This window comes from Chenopodium album, chromosome 2 (assembly GCF_948465745.1).
Source record: "Chenopodium album chromosome 2, dcCheAlbu1.1, whole genome shotgun sequence".
NCBI lineage: Eukaryota > Viridiplantae > Streptophyta > Magnoliopsida > Caryophyllales > Amaranthaceae > Chenopodium > Chenopodium album.
Window position 1 is genome coordinate 79971103 of NC_137835.1, and position 18795 is coordinate 79989897.

Here is an 18795-nt window from a genome sequence, read left to right on the forward strand (position 1 = left end):
TAATAAAGAACTGATCAAATAATTACTAATCAGTATATTAATTTAGGCTCGACAAAGAAAAATTTTGTTAAAAATAATTTTTATTCAGCAAAAATTAGGAGAAACGAACACAGTTTAAATCATTAAAATCAATAATTCTGTATGGATATTAAATAGTGCAATAATTTACATTAAGTATGGAGCCAAATTTGAAAAATTCTTATTAATACAATAGGAAACAAATAATTCTTTTTATGGAATATACAATAACAAATCAAATTCATAATCATATGTAATCATATGTAATAAAAGGAGAATATATTTTAGAAAAGGATAGGAATCATATATTTATTATTAGAAAATCAACAATAATGTCATAATACTAGTATATAAGGAGGCCAAAAGTTTGGAGAGTTTTCTCACATCGCTTATTCTTTATACTTAAGTTATAATTCAATTTCTCATATCCATACCTCTGAAAACAAGCAAAGTTGTAGCAAATGGCTGGAAAGACGTTCTTTGTGTCTCTCATGCTAGTGCCACTAGTTATTCTATCTTGTGGTAAGTGTTATACTATATAAAGTTCGATAAATCTCCCTATCATGAATGAAGAATTAGATTTCTGCTTTCTATTTTTATACGTAGTACTTCATAAAATTTAATTTAACAAAAAATTTCAAACATTAATTAAAATTTTATATGTTTTTAAACATCATACAAGTATATGTAGGTTAAATTTAATTAATAATTGTATGCGTGTTAAAAACTTTATTAATATTTTACCCTTCATTAAATATATAAATATTTTACTTTTAATAGAATTTAATTAATATTTTTTATTAAATTTATTTTTTACATAATTATTTTTAAAAAAAGTCGGGTATTGCAATCATTCGCAAAAATTAAAATGTGAACTGAATCTGATACAATTTTTTTTAATCATATCTATAGGGTATAATCATCAAAGTACTAGTATTTATTATTTTTCATTTAATAATTGCAGGTTCTAGTGCTATGAGTTTAAGGTCTGACAAAGTGTTCCTTGAACACATTGGCGCAAATGGTGATGATTGCTCTATACGCCTTCCAGGTTGTACTGAAAAGGAATGTAACAATTTATGTCCAATAAGGGGGGGTTATTGTCTTAAGCAACCTCCTAACGAAGTTTGTTGTTGTAATTAAGTGCAATTTTTTAAAAAATAAACACAACGGTATTTGTAAGGAAATTGATTTTGGCACACCTATTATTAATATAATTTTAGCACACTTATATATATAAGAGAAGCATATATAGAAATTAGAAGCCTATGTTCTCACAATAGGTATGCCTAAATTACTTATAGGTGTGTCAAAATTATTTCACCGTTTGTAAGTGTGAATATGCTACTCTAAGTAGTGAAATTGTAATTCACTTTACAAATTTATATAATATATGTTTTTACATAATCAAATGAATCATTTCGTATTTTGTATTCAAATTAATTCACTTTAAAAATATGCCTTATTCTCATGGCCTCTTTCTTAGTCAACAACGGTACATCATTGACTTACTTGAACGTATGGGCATGCTTAATTGGAAAATAACACAATTATTTAAAGGCTCAAAGACAAATTTATGCTTAATTGGAAAATAATTCATCATACACCATCACTTTTGAAATTGCGCAAGGGTTGCTTTCACTGCTTATACCCATCCACTTTCCTAGTAAAGTCGCATTACATAGAAGTATATATATATAATGCTTAAAAGACATTTTATCCAAAAAATAGTACAATTGAAAAATGAATGGGTAATGATCAATACACGAGCTTTGGAATTTGTGCATTATTTATTAGATCAAATGCAACAAACGCGTATGGCTCGACCTCAAGAACCATGTATGTTCCTCCTTCGCTTTTGAGTTGACTCGATATTGGCACCACCTAGATATCATGTCACACATAAGCAACCAAACCATGATCAAACCATAAATGATAAGAAGACGATAAAGTTAATGAAAATTACCTTTGTAGGATAATCAAATGTATTATCCTCTTGTAAGTCATCAGCAGTTAGCAAGGTCTTTTTCCATGGTTTAATTGCTTTGGAATCAACTCCTTCAAATGAAATCTCAAGATTTTTCATTGTGTTGTTGTAGTTCACCACCTACGTTCATGAATATCCAAATTAGTAAATGATTTTACAAAAATTATGAATTGATAATAATTAGAAGGTTGACATAAGATTTATTTTTATAACCTTGACAGTTATATAATTCCTTTTTTCTCGCTGATTTGTCCAGCTAATTGCCGTAGCATATATGCTCTCATCTGCCATGCAGTGATTGCGGAAATACAGATTTAAAAGGGTTGCTCCACTTGATTCTTTAAAGAAAGATTGAACCCAATAGCTAGCGATTCCAAATACTTGGTACGTGTTGAAGAAAATCGCATTTGGGTTCCATCTGTGATTTATAAAAATTTAAAAAAAAAAAAAAACATCTTACGACTTTGGTACATACGATTAAGGGCACGAATTGTAATCAATCATAACTAAGTACTTACTGTCTGCTATTCTGATTCACGAAAAGTGGTGCGTAGCTCACCATTTCAACAATATCACTACAACATGATCATAACGCGTGAACATTAATACCAATATATATGATCAATTTAGAGTATTAAAATGATCGAAGTGATGATAGTGAGATTTTCTTACCTATTTTTCTCTAGTGAAAGTAGGAAAGCCGCTTCAGCCAATGCGGCTCCAAATGTACCATTCATCATTTGATTTAGTGGATACCGTACCGCATATTCGCTAACAAAGGCCTATAGATCAATATATTGTGTCAATAATTTTTTAGTACTCTTTTCATCAGTACGTGATTCCTCTAATCATTAACATATACTAAAAGCGAACCTAAAGTGACACTTGTCACGATATCATTAAAAATTTTCCCGCCTTATTGGTTTTTGCCAAATTTTATGACTTCCATATTATAACATATGACGGAGTACAATAAGTAATACTTATTTCCATTTTGACAATACATTTAATCCAATCATACTTAATTATTTTTTTTATTATTATTTTTTTTAACATATATTTTATATATTAAGAATCTTTTAGTAGTAGTTATAAATATACTAACATGGATTAAAATTGAGGTATTGAAATATATCATTATCTAATATTATTATAATATTATCAATTTTTTTCCTCCAACTTAAAATTTATTTTAATTAAAAATACAAAAAAATAATTTTGGTAGCATACTTTGTATAAATCTTAAAATTATACCTACGTTTACAAGAAAAACTGAACTAAGATCATTTTTTTATTATATTTGCACTAAGGCAAAGGCCAACAGCAAGCAACTGAAGATCAAGGACAATACTTTATGGTTCTATTTGCACTAAGGCAAAGGCCAACAACAACTGAAGATCAAAGACAATACTTTATGGTTCTATTTGCACTAAGGCAAAGGCCAAATCGACTGAAGATCAAGGACAATATAGTTCTATTTGCACAACATCGACTGAAAACTGAAGTATCGAGAGGATACCCCTTGAACAATGTATTGTCAGTTGTGGCTAACCAAAACAGAGATAAGAACGAAAGTAATTACATCACTAAGCATCATGCATAAATAATTTTAAAAGTGTGCCCTAAACTATCTGATAGAGATTACAGATAGTTTTTTTTTTTTTTTTTTTTTTTTTTTTTTTTTCATAATCGAGCATTATCAATGTAAACCGAATTCTTACGATATTATTTAATTAGCATCTGATGCATACCTTTGGGGCAAAAGGATCCCGTCTTATCTTCCCAAATAGTCGAGTGAGTTGAAGCATCTCTGAGATATTTGTGTATCTCTAAAAATCATAAATAAAAAAAAAATTAAGTTATTAAGAGGTGAAATATATATATATATATATATATATATATATATATATATATATATATATATATATATATATATATATATATATATATATATATAAAGTTTTTGTTCGTTAGAAGCAATTATTAAAAATCAATCACTCTTACATGAAAATCATATAAATCGGCCGGGTGATCCAACGCCTTCAGTGTTGCATCACAGTTAGAAATTACTTTGATGTCGGGATAAATTTTCTTGAGGGCTTTGTAAAAGTTAAGATAATTTCCTTGTGAAATAGAAACAATAAACAATAGTAAAAAGGTTAAAATCCCGTGCAATGCACGGTTGATAGATTTTTTTAATAATAATATTACAAAATATAAAGTATATAAAAAAAGTTCTCAAATATTTCATTTGAGTATAAATGGAATATGGTTGTCAAACTGGAAATAAAATACATAAGGTATAAGTAGTTTACTAAAAGATTTTGCAAAAAAAAAAAAAAAAAAAAAAAAAAAAACGAAAAAGGCGGGAAAATTTTTCACAACATAATGACAAGTGTCATGGAAGGATTCGCTTTTAGTATAGGTTAATAGATTTGAAACTTTACAAAACAAATTATTGAAATAATTATCATCAAGCAAGTACAATAAAACCAATTAATGTGAAGTACATTGTACCTGTATAGCTTTTAAAATAACATCCCTCGTTTCTAAAGGAAATGTAATTCAAATTAAATGGTGTTGGGTGTCCCATCTTTGCACGAAGGGAACCCCATGTGAAATTTGAACTACCTTTAGCAAATTCAATACTGTCCAACATCTCCTATTTTACCATAACAAATATTGAGTCGATCAATTGGTAATACATACATGGTACTTAATTAGCATAATCATTTAAGATAACACATCACATTGAAATTCATTTTTTAAAAATACATAAATTTATTTTGTAATGTTATGTACATATAAGGTTGTCAAGGTACTCACTTGGACAAAAGGGGCAATGAAAGAGGTATCAACTTGTTCCTCGAGACCAATTCCTACAAAAAGTCAATAAGAATATAAGATTACATGTATTAGCTCATGGAAAAGAAAAGTAGCTTAGAGTAGTATATAGCAGAAGCTAGAGTTAAATGTAACAAACCGTTGTTAATAACCCACACAGGCTCAGCACCTAGGTCTTCTGCCAGCTGCAAATTAAAGAGAAAATAAAATAATTGACTAATTATAACAATTAAATTATTTAATGATATTGATATAATGATGTAATTAAACTAATGACGAGTAGCTTAGAGCCTTAGACATGCAGCTTAGTGACAGTTAAAATGGTAGAGCGAGTACTGTGTAAATTAGAAGTGTTTTATTAATCACCTGAAGATATTCAAAGTAGCCCAAGCCATCATCGCTCCAGTATCTCCAAACATCATTAAGGTGTCCTGGCCTTTCTTCCCATGGGCCGACGGTTTCCTTCCATCGAAAGGCATTCCTTAGTGTTTCTGTCTGATCCCGACTCCACAGAGAACTTGGACTTGAGATCCTGATACTCCTATCGGCAAGCTGAGAACCTACACAATGAGAAGAAGTTAGCTAACCCCGGGGTGATCCGGGGATAACCACTCCGATGATAAAGTCAGAAAGGTGTTTAAGAAAAAGAAAGTAAGAGAGAGAGAAAGTAGAGAGAGATTAGAGAGATAAAAAGTGTAATTCATGTCCTCATTAATGAGGTCTTACCTACTATTTATAATGGTTTATCTTGACAGGTGGCTCTCATCCATGCAGAGCCTTTTGTGCCAAGTGTCGAGCTTCTGTTGCCACGTGTTACATTTCGGTGGGCCGACATGTCTTCAATCTGTGACATATCAGCATCTTCTCCATGATTACTAAAACCTGATCATGTTTTCATAAGATATCGGTCATGCCAGATATCATCCCATACAATTAGCCCCCCAAGTGAGGACGTACGATTACTCATCGTCGTGCTCAGTTTATACCAATAACAAGCTGATTCCGACGAAACAAACTTTGGGTTCCACATCTCATTCTTTAGAGTTTTCCTTGTGGTGTAAATTCTACTGTAGCAACGTTTCTTGTACTCTGTCAAGCACCACTTGTTAACAAAGTTTTACTACTGATGTTGTTGTCTTGGCTTCGTCACAATTCATCTTACTTGCTTGCTTGATTTATATTCAGATAAATTAGCTTGCACATATGTATTGTAGGTCTATATTTAAGCTCTATGTTCTTTTGCTGAGAAGTTTTATACTTGTATAAACTCCATTTCCCCCCCAAGTGACCTTGTGTGCTGATAGCAGACAAGGTCTACTTTCTGTAAACTATCTGGGAGCGAAAAACTCCGTTTTCCCCCCCAAGTGACCTTGTGTGCTGATAGCATACAAGGTCTACTTGCTGTAAACTATCTGGGAGCGAAAAACTCCGTTTTCCCCCCCAAGTGACCTTGTGTGCTGATAGCATACAAGGTCTACTTGCTGTAAACTATCTGGGAGCGAAAAACTCCGTTTTCCCCCCCAAGTGACCTTGTGTGCTGATAGCATACAAGGTCTACTTGCTGTAAACTATCTGGGAGCGAAAAACTCCGTTTTCCCCCCCAAGTGACCTTGTGTGCTGGTAGCAGACAAGGTCTACTTGCAATAAAATTGAAGTGTAACCGTTCCTAAAAATATATTTTACTAATTTTTTTTTTAGGCGGGAAAATATTTACACGTGTCACAAATCCTGCCGTTGCTTTTTGAAAGGGCTTGTTAATTAACAGCCGTAGGATTTCTGAACCGCCTTTCATTTCAATTGGCGATTCAGTTTTTCCTTTTTAGATCAAAAATCCACCATTTTTACCATTTCACACCTCTTCTCCTTCTTAATTTTCTCCCGAAAGAAATTCTTATCAATCTTGCGCTTAGTTTGTGCATTTCGTCTCGTCGGGCGTTCCTTCTCTTTCTTCGTCGCTTTCATCTGTAAAAGGCGTTCCTTCTTTTTGCGATTTTCTTCGAAGGTATTTTCGTACCCTAACCCTTGATTTTTATGCTGTTTTATGTGCTTATATTCAATTAAATGTCTGAGGATAGTGTTGAAGAGAACTTTCCTAACCTTAGTACTGCTAGGCGTCGTTTAATTAGGCAGTCTTTAGGTAAAGAAACTGGTAGTAATAGGGGCAATTCATCTTCCCTTTCTGACAATATCGACTATCCCTTTGGGACGTTAACTTCTGAAGAAGAAAAACGTGCTTTTATGATACATAGGACTATTGCTCACCGTGAAAGTGCCTTTCACCCCTTTAACCCTGATATTCCTGCCGATACTGAAATTCTTGACGTTGAGCCTGTTAGTGTCCGTTATCACTTACGCAACTTTACTGGGAGACGCTATTTTAACCAATACGGCACTAACGTTGGCAATATAGGTATTAACACTATGCCAAGGGTAAGGAGTACCAGTTATCAGCCTGAAGTTGCTGCTCGTGAAGCCGCCGAGGCTGCCAAAGCAGCTAAGGCAGCTGAGGCCGCTAAGGTGGCGGAATCTAGTAAAAGACCTGGTCAAGGTCAGGTTATAAGTTCTTCTTCAGAAGAACTTGGGGACGACATCCCACCAAACCCCCAGGAAGGTCAGGTATCTCCTGTGCATGATTCTGCCGTCAACTCAGTTTTAGGAGATGACGAAGCTCAGGAAGATAGTGTAAATAACGAGAGTAGGGATAACATTGTTGATTTAACGGCTGAGGTTATCCAAGAGGAGAGTTTGGACGAAGGATACAATTCCGAGACTGACAGGGCTGAATTCCGACAACCCATAGTCCTTGCCAACGATGGAAAAGTTGCGAAGGAAACAATAAGTGAAGCTTTTAGGAAAACGGCAATTACAAAAGATTACTGCCGTCGTGCGAAGAGGTTTTTTAATCTTCCTGACGGCTATGAGTTGTCTCTTCCTCCATCTGGTGCTTCAGTATTGGATTGCCCAGCCGGGTCCGTGGCCGTTTATCTGAGACATCTAGACTTCGGTCTCCGTTTTCCCCTACACCCATTTGTAGCCAAAATTTTGAAGGCCTGGAACGTTTGCTTAGTTCAGCTAACCCCTCAAACTATTCGTGCCGTTATTGCCACAGTTTGGGTTATGCTTTATCGGAACTACCCTTTGACCCTTAATGTATTTCGGCGGCTAATTACCCTGAAGAGAGATGGACAGTCTGATGGGTGGTGGTCTTTGTACACTCAACCTCACAAATATACCGTCCATCCAAAACTTTCTAGCTGCAAAAACTGGAAGGACAAGTTTTTCTTCATGTCTGTTCCAGATGATTATCCCTTGAGAAGGACTTTTTTCAAGCCTCATCCTCATTTTGACTCAATCCCCGAGAGAGATCTCGGGAAACATGAAGAGAGGGCCGTCAACCATTTTGACGTTTCCGAATTCGACGAAGGTGACGGCAAAGTCCGTCTCATTCCTGCGGTGTGGGTGCCGAATGTGAGTTACATTCTGGGCAACGCTCCGCTATCACGCGTCGGTCTCTGTTGGACTGACCAGCATGGTATAACTTACTTTTCTTTTTACTCCTATGCACTCTCTTATTTCTATGACGAAGACGGCATAGCTTACATGCTACTTTCCTCGTCCTTTCTTTATTGTCATTTGTATCTCTCTCCTTTTTTTTTTGCATTTTACCGATTTTTTTTTTATTTCTTTTTCTAGGTACCGATAAGTTGGATAATAGGCTACTCGGCCTATCTGCTGACGGGACTAGGGTTATCAGGCGGTGTCCCAAAGCTTGCGATCCGTACGACACCCTTGCTACTGTTTGCGGTCGCGCTCCAGCCATCAGTGCTAAAAGAAGAGCTGAGATCATGGCCGATGAGAATGCTAAGAAAAGAAAACTTACACCTCTTGCCAATCGGCGGGGTGGGATCGTGATCTCAAGCCCTCGGCAACCTGAAGGGCGTGCCGAGAAGAGAAGGGATCAACCGGCGCCCGAGAAAAATAAAGAGCAGTCGGTTCCTGAGAAGACCCCGACTGCCAGCCAAGTTAAAAGCCCCGAGGCCATTGTGAAGAAGGTCATTCAGGGTATTGAGATTGAAGATCTCACCTCTGCCGAGTCTCCCCCTCAGCCTCAGGTTACAACCGTAATCGCTCCTATGACAGTTGGGTCGGACTCCAGCATTCCGGCCTTGACTTATCGATCCAATCAGTGGATCGAACGAGTGTCTGGACGGTTTCCAGAGGAAGTTTTAAGGGGGTTTTCTGTCCCTCCTGGCCATTCCGGCGACCGCTGGCAACCAGCCATGGATGTCGGCCGGAATGAATCCATGATAACCGACGACCCTATGCAAGGTGGGAATCTCGGTTACCGGCTGCTGAGTAACCTGACGCTGCCAATGGACAGACCCGCTGGTCCAATCGGCCCCCTTGCCGCGTCTCATATGCATAATTTGATGAAGGTTAGTGTATTACTTACGCGTATATACTTATCGTCTTTATCTCTTATTACTATTGGTATTTCTATATATATATTTCAAGTACTGATATCGGTTTTTTTTTTTTTTTTTTTTTTTTTTTTTTTTTTTTTTTTTTTTTTTTTTTGTATGTATCGTACAGGCCGTCATGTCTGGCACAGAATTGGTTGAGATGTACCGCTATTACCAGGAAAAACATCATCAAGCATCTGCCAACGAAAGCGCCATGCAGGAGGCCATCAAGAATGCTGAAAAGGCCCTCAGTGATCTGAGGAAGATAAAAGAAAATGACGACAAGGAGATGTCGGCCTTGAAGATCAAGGCTGAGAGAGTTGCTGGGTTAGAGTCGGACGTGCAGAGTCTGAAGACTCAAATTGCCAAAAAAGATGAAGCCATCCAACGTCTTCCTTCCGTCGAGAAGAACCTCGAAGATGCCAAAACCAAAATTAAGAGCCTTGAAGAGAAGGTTCAAAAAATGGAGGCTGACAAACCTGGTATTCGTCAGCGTGCGGTTGGCCGTTATCTAGCGTCCGATGAGTTCTGCTCCAAACTCCAGGACCGTTTCGATGGGGGTTGGACTGCTGCTCAGAGGTGTATTGCCCACGCCGCCGGTTGGAAGAAGGATGATTGGGCAAAAGTTGAGAAGGCTTTCAGCGAGGAAGCCTATAAGATTCCTTCCGGCTTTGAGGCGCAGCAATTCTCCGAAGAAGACTTATATAACTTGGCGCCAACTGCTGATGACGGCCCCAGCAACCCCAGTATTCTGGACTCCCCGGTGCCTGAAAACGGTCAATCTTGAAGGGGCGGGCAGTCATCACCGACATCTTCTTGTGGGTCTTGTATCATTGGGCCTTATCAGCTATAACTTTACTTGTTTTTTGTATGTATGGACATTTCTTTTGACAGTGCTGTTTTATCGGCATATACCCTTTTTTTGTGGTGATGCCTGTCGATTGTTATTTTTATCTATTATGTATTAACTGTGTATAAATTTGTACACTTTTCGCTATAACTGTATTGCTCTCTATCTGCTATTTTCTAACTTGTTTACAATTATTCCAGTATGATAACTGCATAATCTTGCAAATTAAGCATATATATAGAGAAGAACTTGTAAAAAATAAAACTTACTTGGTAGTTTGCTTGAAATCTGCCACTGAAAGCTCTCTAAAGAATGTCGGCCTCTGTAGATACCAGACTTCGAAACTTCATCCTTGGTGGACACTTTATCAAGACTGCATTTTAAAAGGTGCCGACATACTATGGATACCATTATTGTACTGAAAACTTTAAACATTTTTTGAAATTTTAAATATTCTTCAAATAACATATCATCATGCAAACAACATACCATACAACCTCCAATAGCATATAATATATCCAAATAACATATCCAAATAACATATCATCATGCAAGCAACATAATATATCATTATGGTACTCCTTGCCCCCCTTAGTATACATAGTTCTTCTCGGAGCTATGTATACTGATTCGTAACCGGCTGTTGGTGGTTCAGATTATAACAACGGTCACCCACTGCTTTGATATTACAGTCAGTTAGGTACCCTCTCGGCGATCACATTCTGAGCTATGCCTCATGTCGGCATATACTCGAATTGATTTGGCCGGTATTTATACTTTGAACCAGCAACCTCATGAGTTAACGTATACAACTGATCAGGTTGTACAACTGTTAACTGCATGGAAGCGGTTTTGAGCTGTCCGTCCCATTTAACGATGTTTTGTTAAATGGAGGATGCCTATTGAAATGCACATTGTCTGAATACTTCTTCATTCATCACCGATATCTTTGTCCGATATCAGCTTCAAAAAGTGAGGTTTATTCTCTACACATAGTATTTTTTCAATACAGCTGAATTCCATACATTCTTTAGAGGAGTCCCATCCAAAGTTTCCAAGTAGAATGACCCTTGGACGATGATAGCTTTAATCCGATAAGGTCCTTCCCAGTTTGCAGTCAGTTTCCCGTCTTCATTTCCCTTACCGGTTGCGGCGGTTCTTCGTAGCACCAGATCCCCTATCTGTAACGGCCGATGGGATACCCTTCTATTATATGCCCTAGACATTCTTTCCTTGAATGCAGCTGACTTAACGGCTGCCTTTTCTCTTAGTTCTGGCAAGAAATCCAGTTGTTGTCGTAGGAGTAAATCATTTTGATCTTCACAGTAATGCTGAACTCTGAATGTCGGCAGTCCAACTTCTGCCGGTATGACTGCTTCTGTCCCAAAAACCAGGTTATATGGTGACTCTCCTGTGGCCTCTCTTATTGTTGTCCTATTTGCCCACAATATCTCCGGTATCAAATCTGCCCACAAACCCTTTGCATCTTCGATTTTCTTCTTTATGGCCGTTATGATCTGCTTGTTTGCTGCTTCTGCCTGGCCGTTTGATTGTGGATGGCATACTGCTGCATATGCAAACTTCACTTTATACATCATCAGAAGATCTTTGACTGGCTTGCAATCAAATTGAGTTCCATGATCAAAAACCATCGCCATCGGCAACCCAAACCTTGTAAAGATATTTTTCCATATAAACTTCTTCACTTCTGCTGCCGTGATCTTTGCTACCGGCTCTGCTTCTATCCACTTTGTGAAGTAGTCAATTCCTACTATCAGATATTTTCTGCCTCCTGTGGCTGATGGGAACGGCCCTACTATATCCATTCCCCACTGGGCAAATGGAACTGGGTTTAATATCGGCGTAAGGTCATTTGGGGGGAGGTTGATAACTGGGGCATACTTTTGGCACTTCTCACATTTTCTAACATAAGCCAAAGCATCGGCGTTCATTGTCGGCCAATAGTATCCCCTTCTCATAGCTTCTCTGGACAGGGCTCTTGCCCCAAGATGATTTCCACAACTTCCTTCATGCAATTCTTCCATTAACTTTACCGATTCAGATCCTGTTATGCATCTCTGTAACGGCAGTGAAAACCCTCTTTTATATAACTGGCCTTGATACATAACAAACCACACACTATCCTTCTGTAACTTCTTTAACTCCCCCTTGTCTGTCGGCCCTACACCATGAACAATGTATGCCAGTATTTTATCATACCACTGATCCCCTATCTCAACAGAACAGACAGTTGCCGGTATCTCATCTATGCTTCTCTGCCTGAGTATCTCAACCATTACTGTTCTCTCCAAGTCGTTAAAACTTGAACTTGCCAATCTTGCCAGTGCGTCTGCTTGAGCATTTTTCAATCTGGGAACCAATTTAATCTCAAAGTATTGCAGCTGAGCCGCTAACTGCTTCATTTTCTCCAAATACTTCACCATTGCCGGCTCTCGAGTTTCATATTCCCCACTGAACTGGCTTGACACCAGCTGTGAGTCAGTTGTCAGAACTAGCCGTTTTGCCTCTGCCGCTATCGATAGCTGCATTCCAGCCACTGCAGCTTCGTACTCGGCCTCATTATTTGTTGCCTTGAACTTGAATTTCATGGCGTATTCAAATATTTTTCCGTCTGGGGCCGTTATCACAATTCCAGCGCCTGCCCCCGTTGCTGTGGCTGACCCATCAACGGATACCTGCCACGTCCCCAACTCTTCTTCTTCATCTGTGTATGTGGTTTCTACAATGAAATCTGATAGTGCTTGAGCCTTAATTGATGTTCTAGGCTTGTAACTTATCTCATACTCCGACAACTCTACTGCCCATGCAAGTAACCTTCCAGACGTATCCATTTTTCGCAATGATTTCTCCAAGGGATGGTTGGTGAGGACTTCTATCGGATGTGCGTCAAAGTAAGGTCTTAACTTCCTGGCCGCTATTAATACAGATAAAGCCATCTTCTCTATAACTGGATATCTTCGTTCTGCCGCATTCAGAACATGGCTGACAAAGTAAATCGGTTGTTGACGTCTCTTCCTTTCAACCAACAAAACGGCTGCTACCGTTTTTGGTGACGCCGAGATGTATAACTGCAATACTTCTCCCTTCTCAGGCCTGGCAATTGTGGGAAGAGATTTGAGATGATTCCTCACTACTTCCAAGGCATCACTTTGTTCTTTTCCCCACTCAAACGCCTTATTCTTTCTCAGCACCATAAAAAACGGAAGAGCCTTATCAGCTGATTTGCTGATGAATCTGGTTAACCCTGCCATCCTGCCCGTTAACCTCTGTATATCACGAATGGTTTGTGGTTGTTTCATTTGAAGCACTGCATTCACCTTATCTGGATTCGCATCTATCCCTCGTTCACTGACCATAAAGCCCAGAAACTTCCCTGATCTCACTCCAAAAACACACTTCTCCGGATTCAGCTTCATTTGATACTTTCTCAAGGTTTCAAATGTTTCCTTCAAATCGGCTACATGGTCTTCTGTGCTCTTGCTCTTAACTATCGTATCATCTACATATACCTCAACATTCCGCCCTTTCTGTTTCTCAAAAATCTTATCTACCAACTTCTGATAAGTTGCCCCAGCATTTTTCAGTCCGAACGGTATTGCCTTATAACAATACACACCTGCATCCGTTATGAAGGCCGTTTTATTCCTGTCGGCTCTATGCATGCTGACCTGATGATACCCTGAAAAAGCGTCTAGAAAACTAAGCATTGCATGACCGGAGGTTGAATCAACCAGTCTATCAATCCGAGGTAGCGGATAGCAATCTTTTGGGCAAGCTTTATTCAAGTCTGTAAAATCTACGCACATCCGCCATTTCCCTGTCGGCTTTCTCACCATAACTACATTTGCCAACCATTCTGGATACGTGCAGGGCTCTATAAACCCTGCCGCCAAGAGCTTATTCACCTCGGCCTGGATCGCCTCTATTTTCTCAGTCGAGAAGTTGCGCTTCTTCTGCCTTATCGGCCTGAATTTTCTGTCAACATTCAGCTTATGTTCCATTACCTCAGGATGTATTCCTGGCATCTCACTGGCCGAGAACGCAAAGACATCAGCGTTCTCGCGCAATAAACTTATCAGATTGCACCTAGTCTCCACATCCATATCAGCCCCAACTTTCACTGTTCTACTGGGGTTGCCTGGCTGTAACTCAACTTGGATGGTTTCTCCTCCTGGCAACGGCCTTGGTGTTTCTTCGGGCCTTGCATCGAAGTTTTTCATGGCCAGATCTTGCACTGTCGGCTCACTCTCCTTTGCTGGGTTACATGGAACTGCAGTACTTCCAACTGGGTTCTTCAACGCTGTTACATAACAGGCTTTTGACATAACCTGGCCTCCATACACCTTTTCCACGGCTCCCAGGTTTGACACATAGGCTATAGCCAAATGGTATGTTGATACCACAGCCTGCATGTCATGAATTATCGGTCTGCCGATAATTGCATTATAAGCCGACTTGACATCCACCACTAAAAATTCTGCCATCACATCCCTTGCTTGTGGCCCATCACCCATCCTTACAGGCAACACAATACTCCCCTCTGGCCTCACTGTCGACCCATTAAAACCAATTACGGGATATGATACCGGCTTCAAGTATTGTCTTCCGATATTCATCTCTTTAAAGGCTTGAATGAACAGGACATTTGCCGAGCTACCCCCATCTACTAGTACTCTTTTGACATCAGCACCATTTATCCTGGTTATCAGGACTAACGGATCGTCATGCGGGAATACTACACCTCGTGCATCCTCTTCTGTAAATACAACTTGCGGTATTGATGCCGGCCGAGGACGATTGTCTATATCTAGAGCACACACCAGATGTCGGTGCTCCGCCAAATGTTTCTTTGCTCCACTAATCGTTCCCCCATGAATCGGCCCGCCCGTTATCACATCTACTCTTCCAGTAGATAACGGCGGCATTCCCGTGTCCCCTTGTCGGACTATCCTCCCTTGAGTCCTTTCGGGCCTCGCTTCTATTTGTTGCCTCTCAGCTATTTGCGCTGGTTGTTGATTTCTACCAGTATTCAACCGATACTGTGCTAAGTGCCCTTTTCTAATCAACTCCTCAATATTATCCTTCAACTGAGTACATTCCTCTGTGTAATGTCCCACATCCCTATGAAACATACAATACTTCTTTACATCTCTAGACTTCGCCTTCATCGGAGTCGGCCTTGACCAATCTTCTCTATTCTGATTCACTGAGTAGATTGCGGCCCTTGGTGCATTCAGGGGAGTGTAGGTGCTGTATCTCATTGGGAGTCTTGTCGGCCTGGTATCTTGCCGACTTCCTCCTCCCCTTCCTGGGGCAGGAGCTCTTGACCTGTTTCCTCCAGATGAAGTCCCTTCATACTGACTTGGTCCCTTTCCAGCTGCCACATGTCTACTACTTGTTTTCATCAGCTCTTCACTTTTTATGTAATCATGGGCTTTACTGAACGCCGCTGCCAATGTCGGCAGGCTTTTTCTTGTTAGATATCTTTTGAAATCCGAATCAACCAACCCATTCATCAAAGCCATCACGGCTATCTCCTGTTGCAACCTCGGAATTGTGTTTGCCTCATTATTAAATCTCCTGATATAATCCCTCAAAGATTCATCCGGTTTCTGCTCTACAGCCATCAATTCTCCAGAAGTTCTCTGCCTTACACTATTACTGACATATTGCCCTACAAACATCTCAGTCAGTCTTTCAAAGCTGTCTACTGACCCAATTTCAAGGTTGTTGAACCAATCGGCTGCAGCCCCAATCAGAGTTGTCGGAAATACCTTGCACCAAACTGCATCCGAGTTTGTGTATAGCATCATGTGTCCCTCATAGGACGTTATGAATCTTGCTGGATCCCCTCTTCCATCATACCTACAAGTCGGCATTTTCACCTTCTCCATTGGTTGATCCAAGATGTGCTGGGCAAACGGGGATGCCCTTAACTGCACCACCGTGCGCACTGCTTGCCCTTCCACTTGCGAACTCCTTTGTTGCTGAGTTCTGGTGCTCATAGCACGGCTCGAGGATTGTTCATCCTGCCGTAATGTTGTATGCGTCCTTACCGGCGACTCATGTCGGGGCCTCCTTGACGGGTTCTCCAACTGATTATACTGTTCTTCTTGGTTTCGGTGCAATACTCCTCTTTCTGCCTGAGCAGCTTCTCTTTCAGCTCGTGCTGCCTCTGCTTCCTTCCTTTTCCTACTCATTGCACTCATCACCCTGGCAGCCGTTTCCAACTCATCCGGGGTGAATGCTGCCATAGGATCCTCTGCCTCCCCTCCTCCTGCTGGGGGAGTTATCGGCATATGGAACTGGTTATCCTCTAGGGTATGGGTTTCATCTACTATCTCCACCTGGGGTTGTCCTACTGGTGTTCCATTGTTTCCAGTCATGATTGTTGTTGTTATACACGTGTTTTATTTTTGTGTGAGGTTCTTAGGCGATAGAAGTGATCAACTGCTCCCCTCCTTCTAGCGCCAAACTGTTTCCGTCTGATCCCGACTCCACAGAGAACTTGGACTTGAGATCCTGATACTCCTATCGGCAAGCTGAGAACCTACACAATGAGAAGAAGTTAGCTAACCCCGGGGTGATCCGGGGATAACCACTCCGATGATAAAGTCAGAAAGGTGTTTAAGAAAAAGAAAGTAAGAGAGAGAGAAAGTAGAGAGAGATTAGAGAGATAAAAAGTGTAATTCATGTCCTCATTAATGAGGTCTTACCTACTATTTATAATGGTTTATCTTGACAGGTGGCTCTCATCCATGCAGAGCCTTTTGTGCCAAGTGTCGAGCTTCTGTTGCCACGTGTTACATTTCGGTGGGCCGACATGTCTTCAATCTGTGACATATCAGCATCTTCTCCATGATTACTAAAACCTGATCATGTTTTCATAAGATATCGGTCATGCCAGATATCATCCCATACACTTAGAAATTTGCCTTCAACATAACACCCACCTGCATTTTAATGTATAATACATCATACCAAGTATTAGTAAATAGTTACAGGACAATTTTTAAGCATTTAAAAGAATACTGTATTTTTTTTTTTTTTTTTTAAAAAAGGAATTTTCAATTTTGTGAAAAATACCAGGAAATCTAAGGAATCTTGGCTTCAAGTTAAGAAGCATTTCCATCAAATCGTTTCGGAATCCATGTCCCTAAACAATAAATTCAAGTCCAATTAAAATTTAACGTCTTAAAACCCGTAAAAAAATAGTTACTCCGTAAAAACAAATACGTAGTAAATAATAATTCACCTTGTATGTGTCAATTGGCATAGCAGAAACTTGATCAAGCCAAATGGTTCCTTTTTGGCTGGTAGTGAATTGAAGTCTAGCTGTTTTATATGATCCTCTCGCTTTTAATGTGATCTCTATTTTTGTCCATTTTTTTTACTATTGCAGCATCAACTCTACATCAAGTCATCAATAAAAAAAAATCACTTTCACATAATTATAGTATGAAACTGCACCTATTAGGTTGCTAATGGGTCCGATTTGGTCCAGGTTTGTTTTAGGCAATTTGAATGGTGACATATATTCTTTTTTACAAGCATTTATGCAACATCAACTAATAGTAGTATTGATATTTATATTAAGGTATATATGCTAGAAAAAATGGTTTATAAGCTAGAAAATTTATTACGAGTACTTACGTGACAATTAATAGTAATGATATTTATATTAAGGTACTCACTAATTAAGTCATATTTATATTAAGGTATATATGCTAGAAAAAATGGTTTATAAGCTAGAAAATTTATTACGAGTACTTACGTGACAATTAATAGTAATGATATTTATATTAAGGTACTCACTAATTAAGTCACTAGTCAATATTTCGTGCTCGTATCATTTAATAATAATAAGAAATATCTGTATTTATATACGAGTATATGCTAGAAAATGCACCCTAATCTTTTTATATGTTAGAAAATTTATTACAAATATATGTGTAAATCAACGAATAGTAATGATATTTATAAATTACTTTAGTTTTTAAGAGTAGTGATAGACAGACAGTATATGAACAATATATTCAATAAGGAATACATAAGGTCCATAACAAGTGAAAATATGGGTTTAAATTCTTATTCCTCCATTGTATTCCATTGTTTGTTTTAATGATAGGCTTAAATGTAATTTTTTTTTTTTAAATTTTTTTTTATTGAAAATTAGATTATGATTTTAGACTTGATGTGTTTCTTTTGGGAATTATAAAGATAAAAATTGTGGAGGATAGACATGTCATTTCCTTTTATAATTTAATAATATATTTTAGAACTCAATAAAATGAATAATATGGAAAAAAAAAACTCTATTAATTAATTAAAACTTGTAAAATTAGACAAAATATGATTTTACAAACCTTAAGTAACCTTAGCATGTACTTCAATTATTGAAATGTCTAGCCTCTTGATTGTAATTACTTTATAGCTTCTTAGTGACATTTCTTAATGACTAATAAGTAATGTCTAGTCACTAAGAAATGTTGTCTACTTATTTTATACTAAAATACAAAATATTTGGCTTCTTAGTGCATGTGCCTTAACTACTTATTTATTTATTTTATTTTGTTTTATAAGATAGAAATTAGAAACGTGTACAACGTGTA

General features: G+C 38.2%; 1 protein-coding gene across 1 annotated transcript; it reads right to left on the reverse strand.

Moving 5' to 3' along the window:
- Positions 1 to 1776: 1776 nt before the first annotated feature.
- Positions 1777 to 17570, reverse strand: LOC145576984 (alpha-L-arabinofuranosidase 2-like; the record flags this gene model as incomplete). Its single annotated transcript, XM_081634688.1, has 14 exons — positions 1777 to 1902; positions 1985 to 2125; positions 2219 to 2423; positions 2524 to 2580; positions 2678 to 2787; positions 3757 to 3834; positions 4010 to 4128; positions 4523 to 4667; positions 4832 to 4884; positions 4989 to 5034; positions 5216 to 5340; positions 17107 to 17136; positions 17270 to 17339; positions 17439 to 17570. Coding segments are annotated over 14 exons (1437 nt in total), but the record flags the coding sequence as incomplete, so codon positions are not given.
- Between the last annotated feature and the right edge of the window lie 1225 nt (positions 17571 to 18795).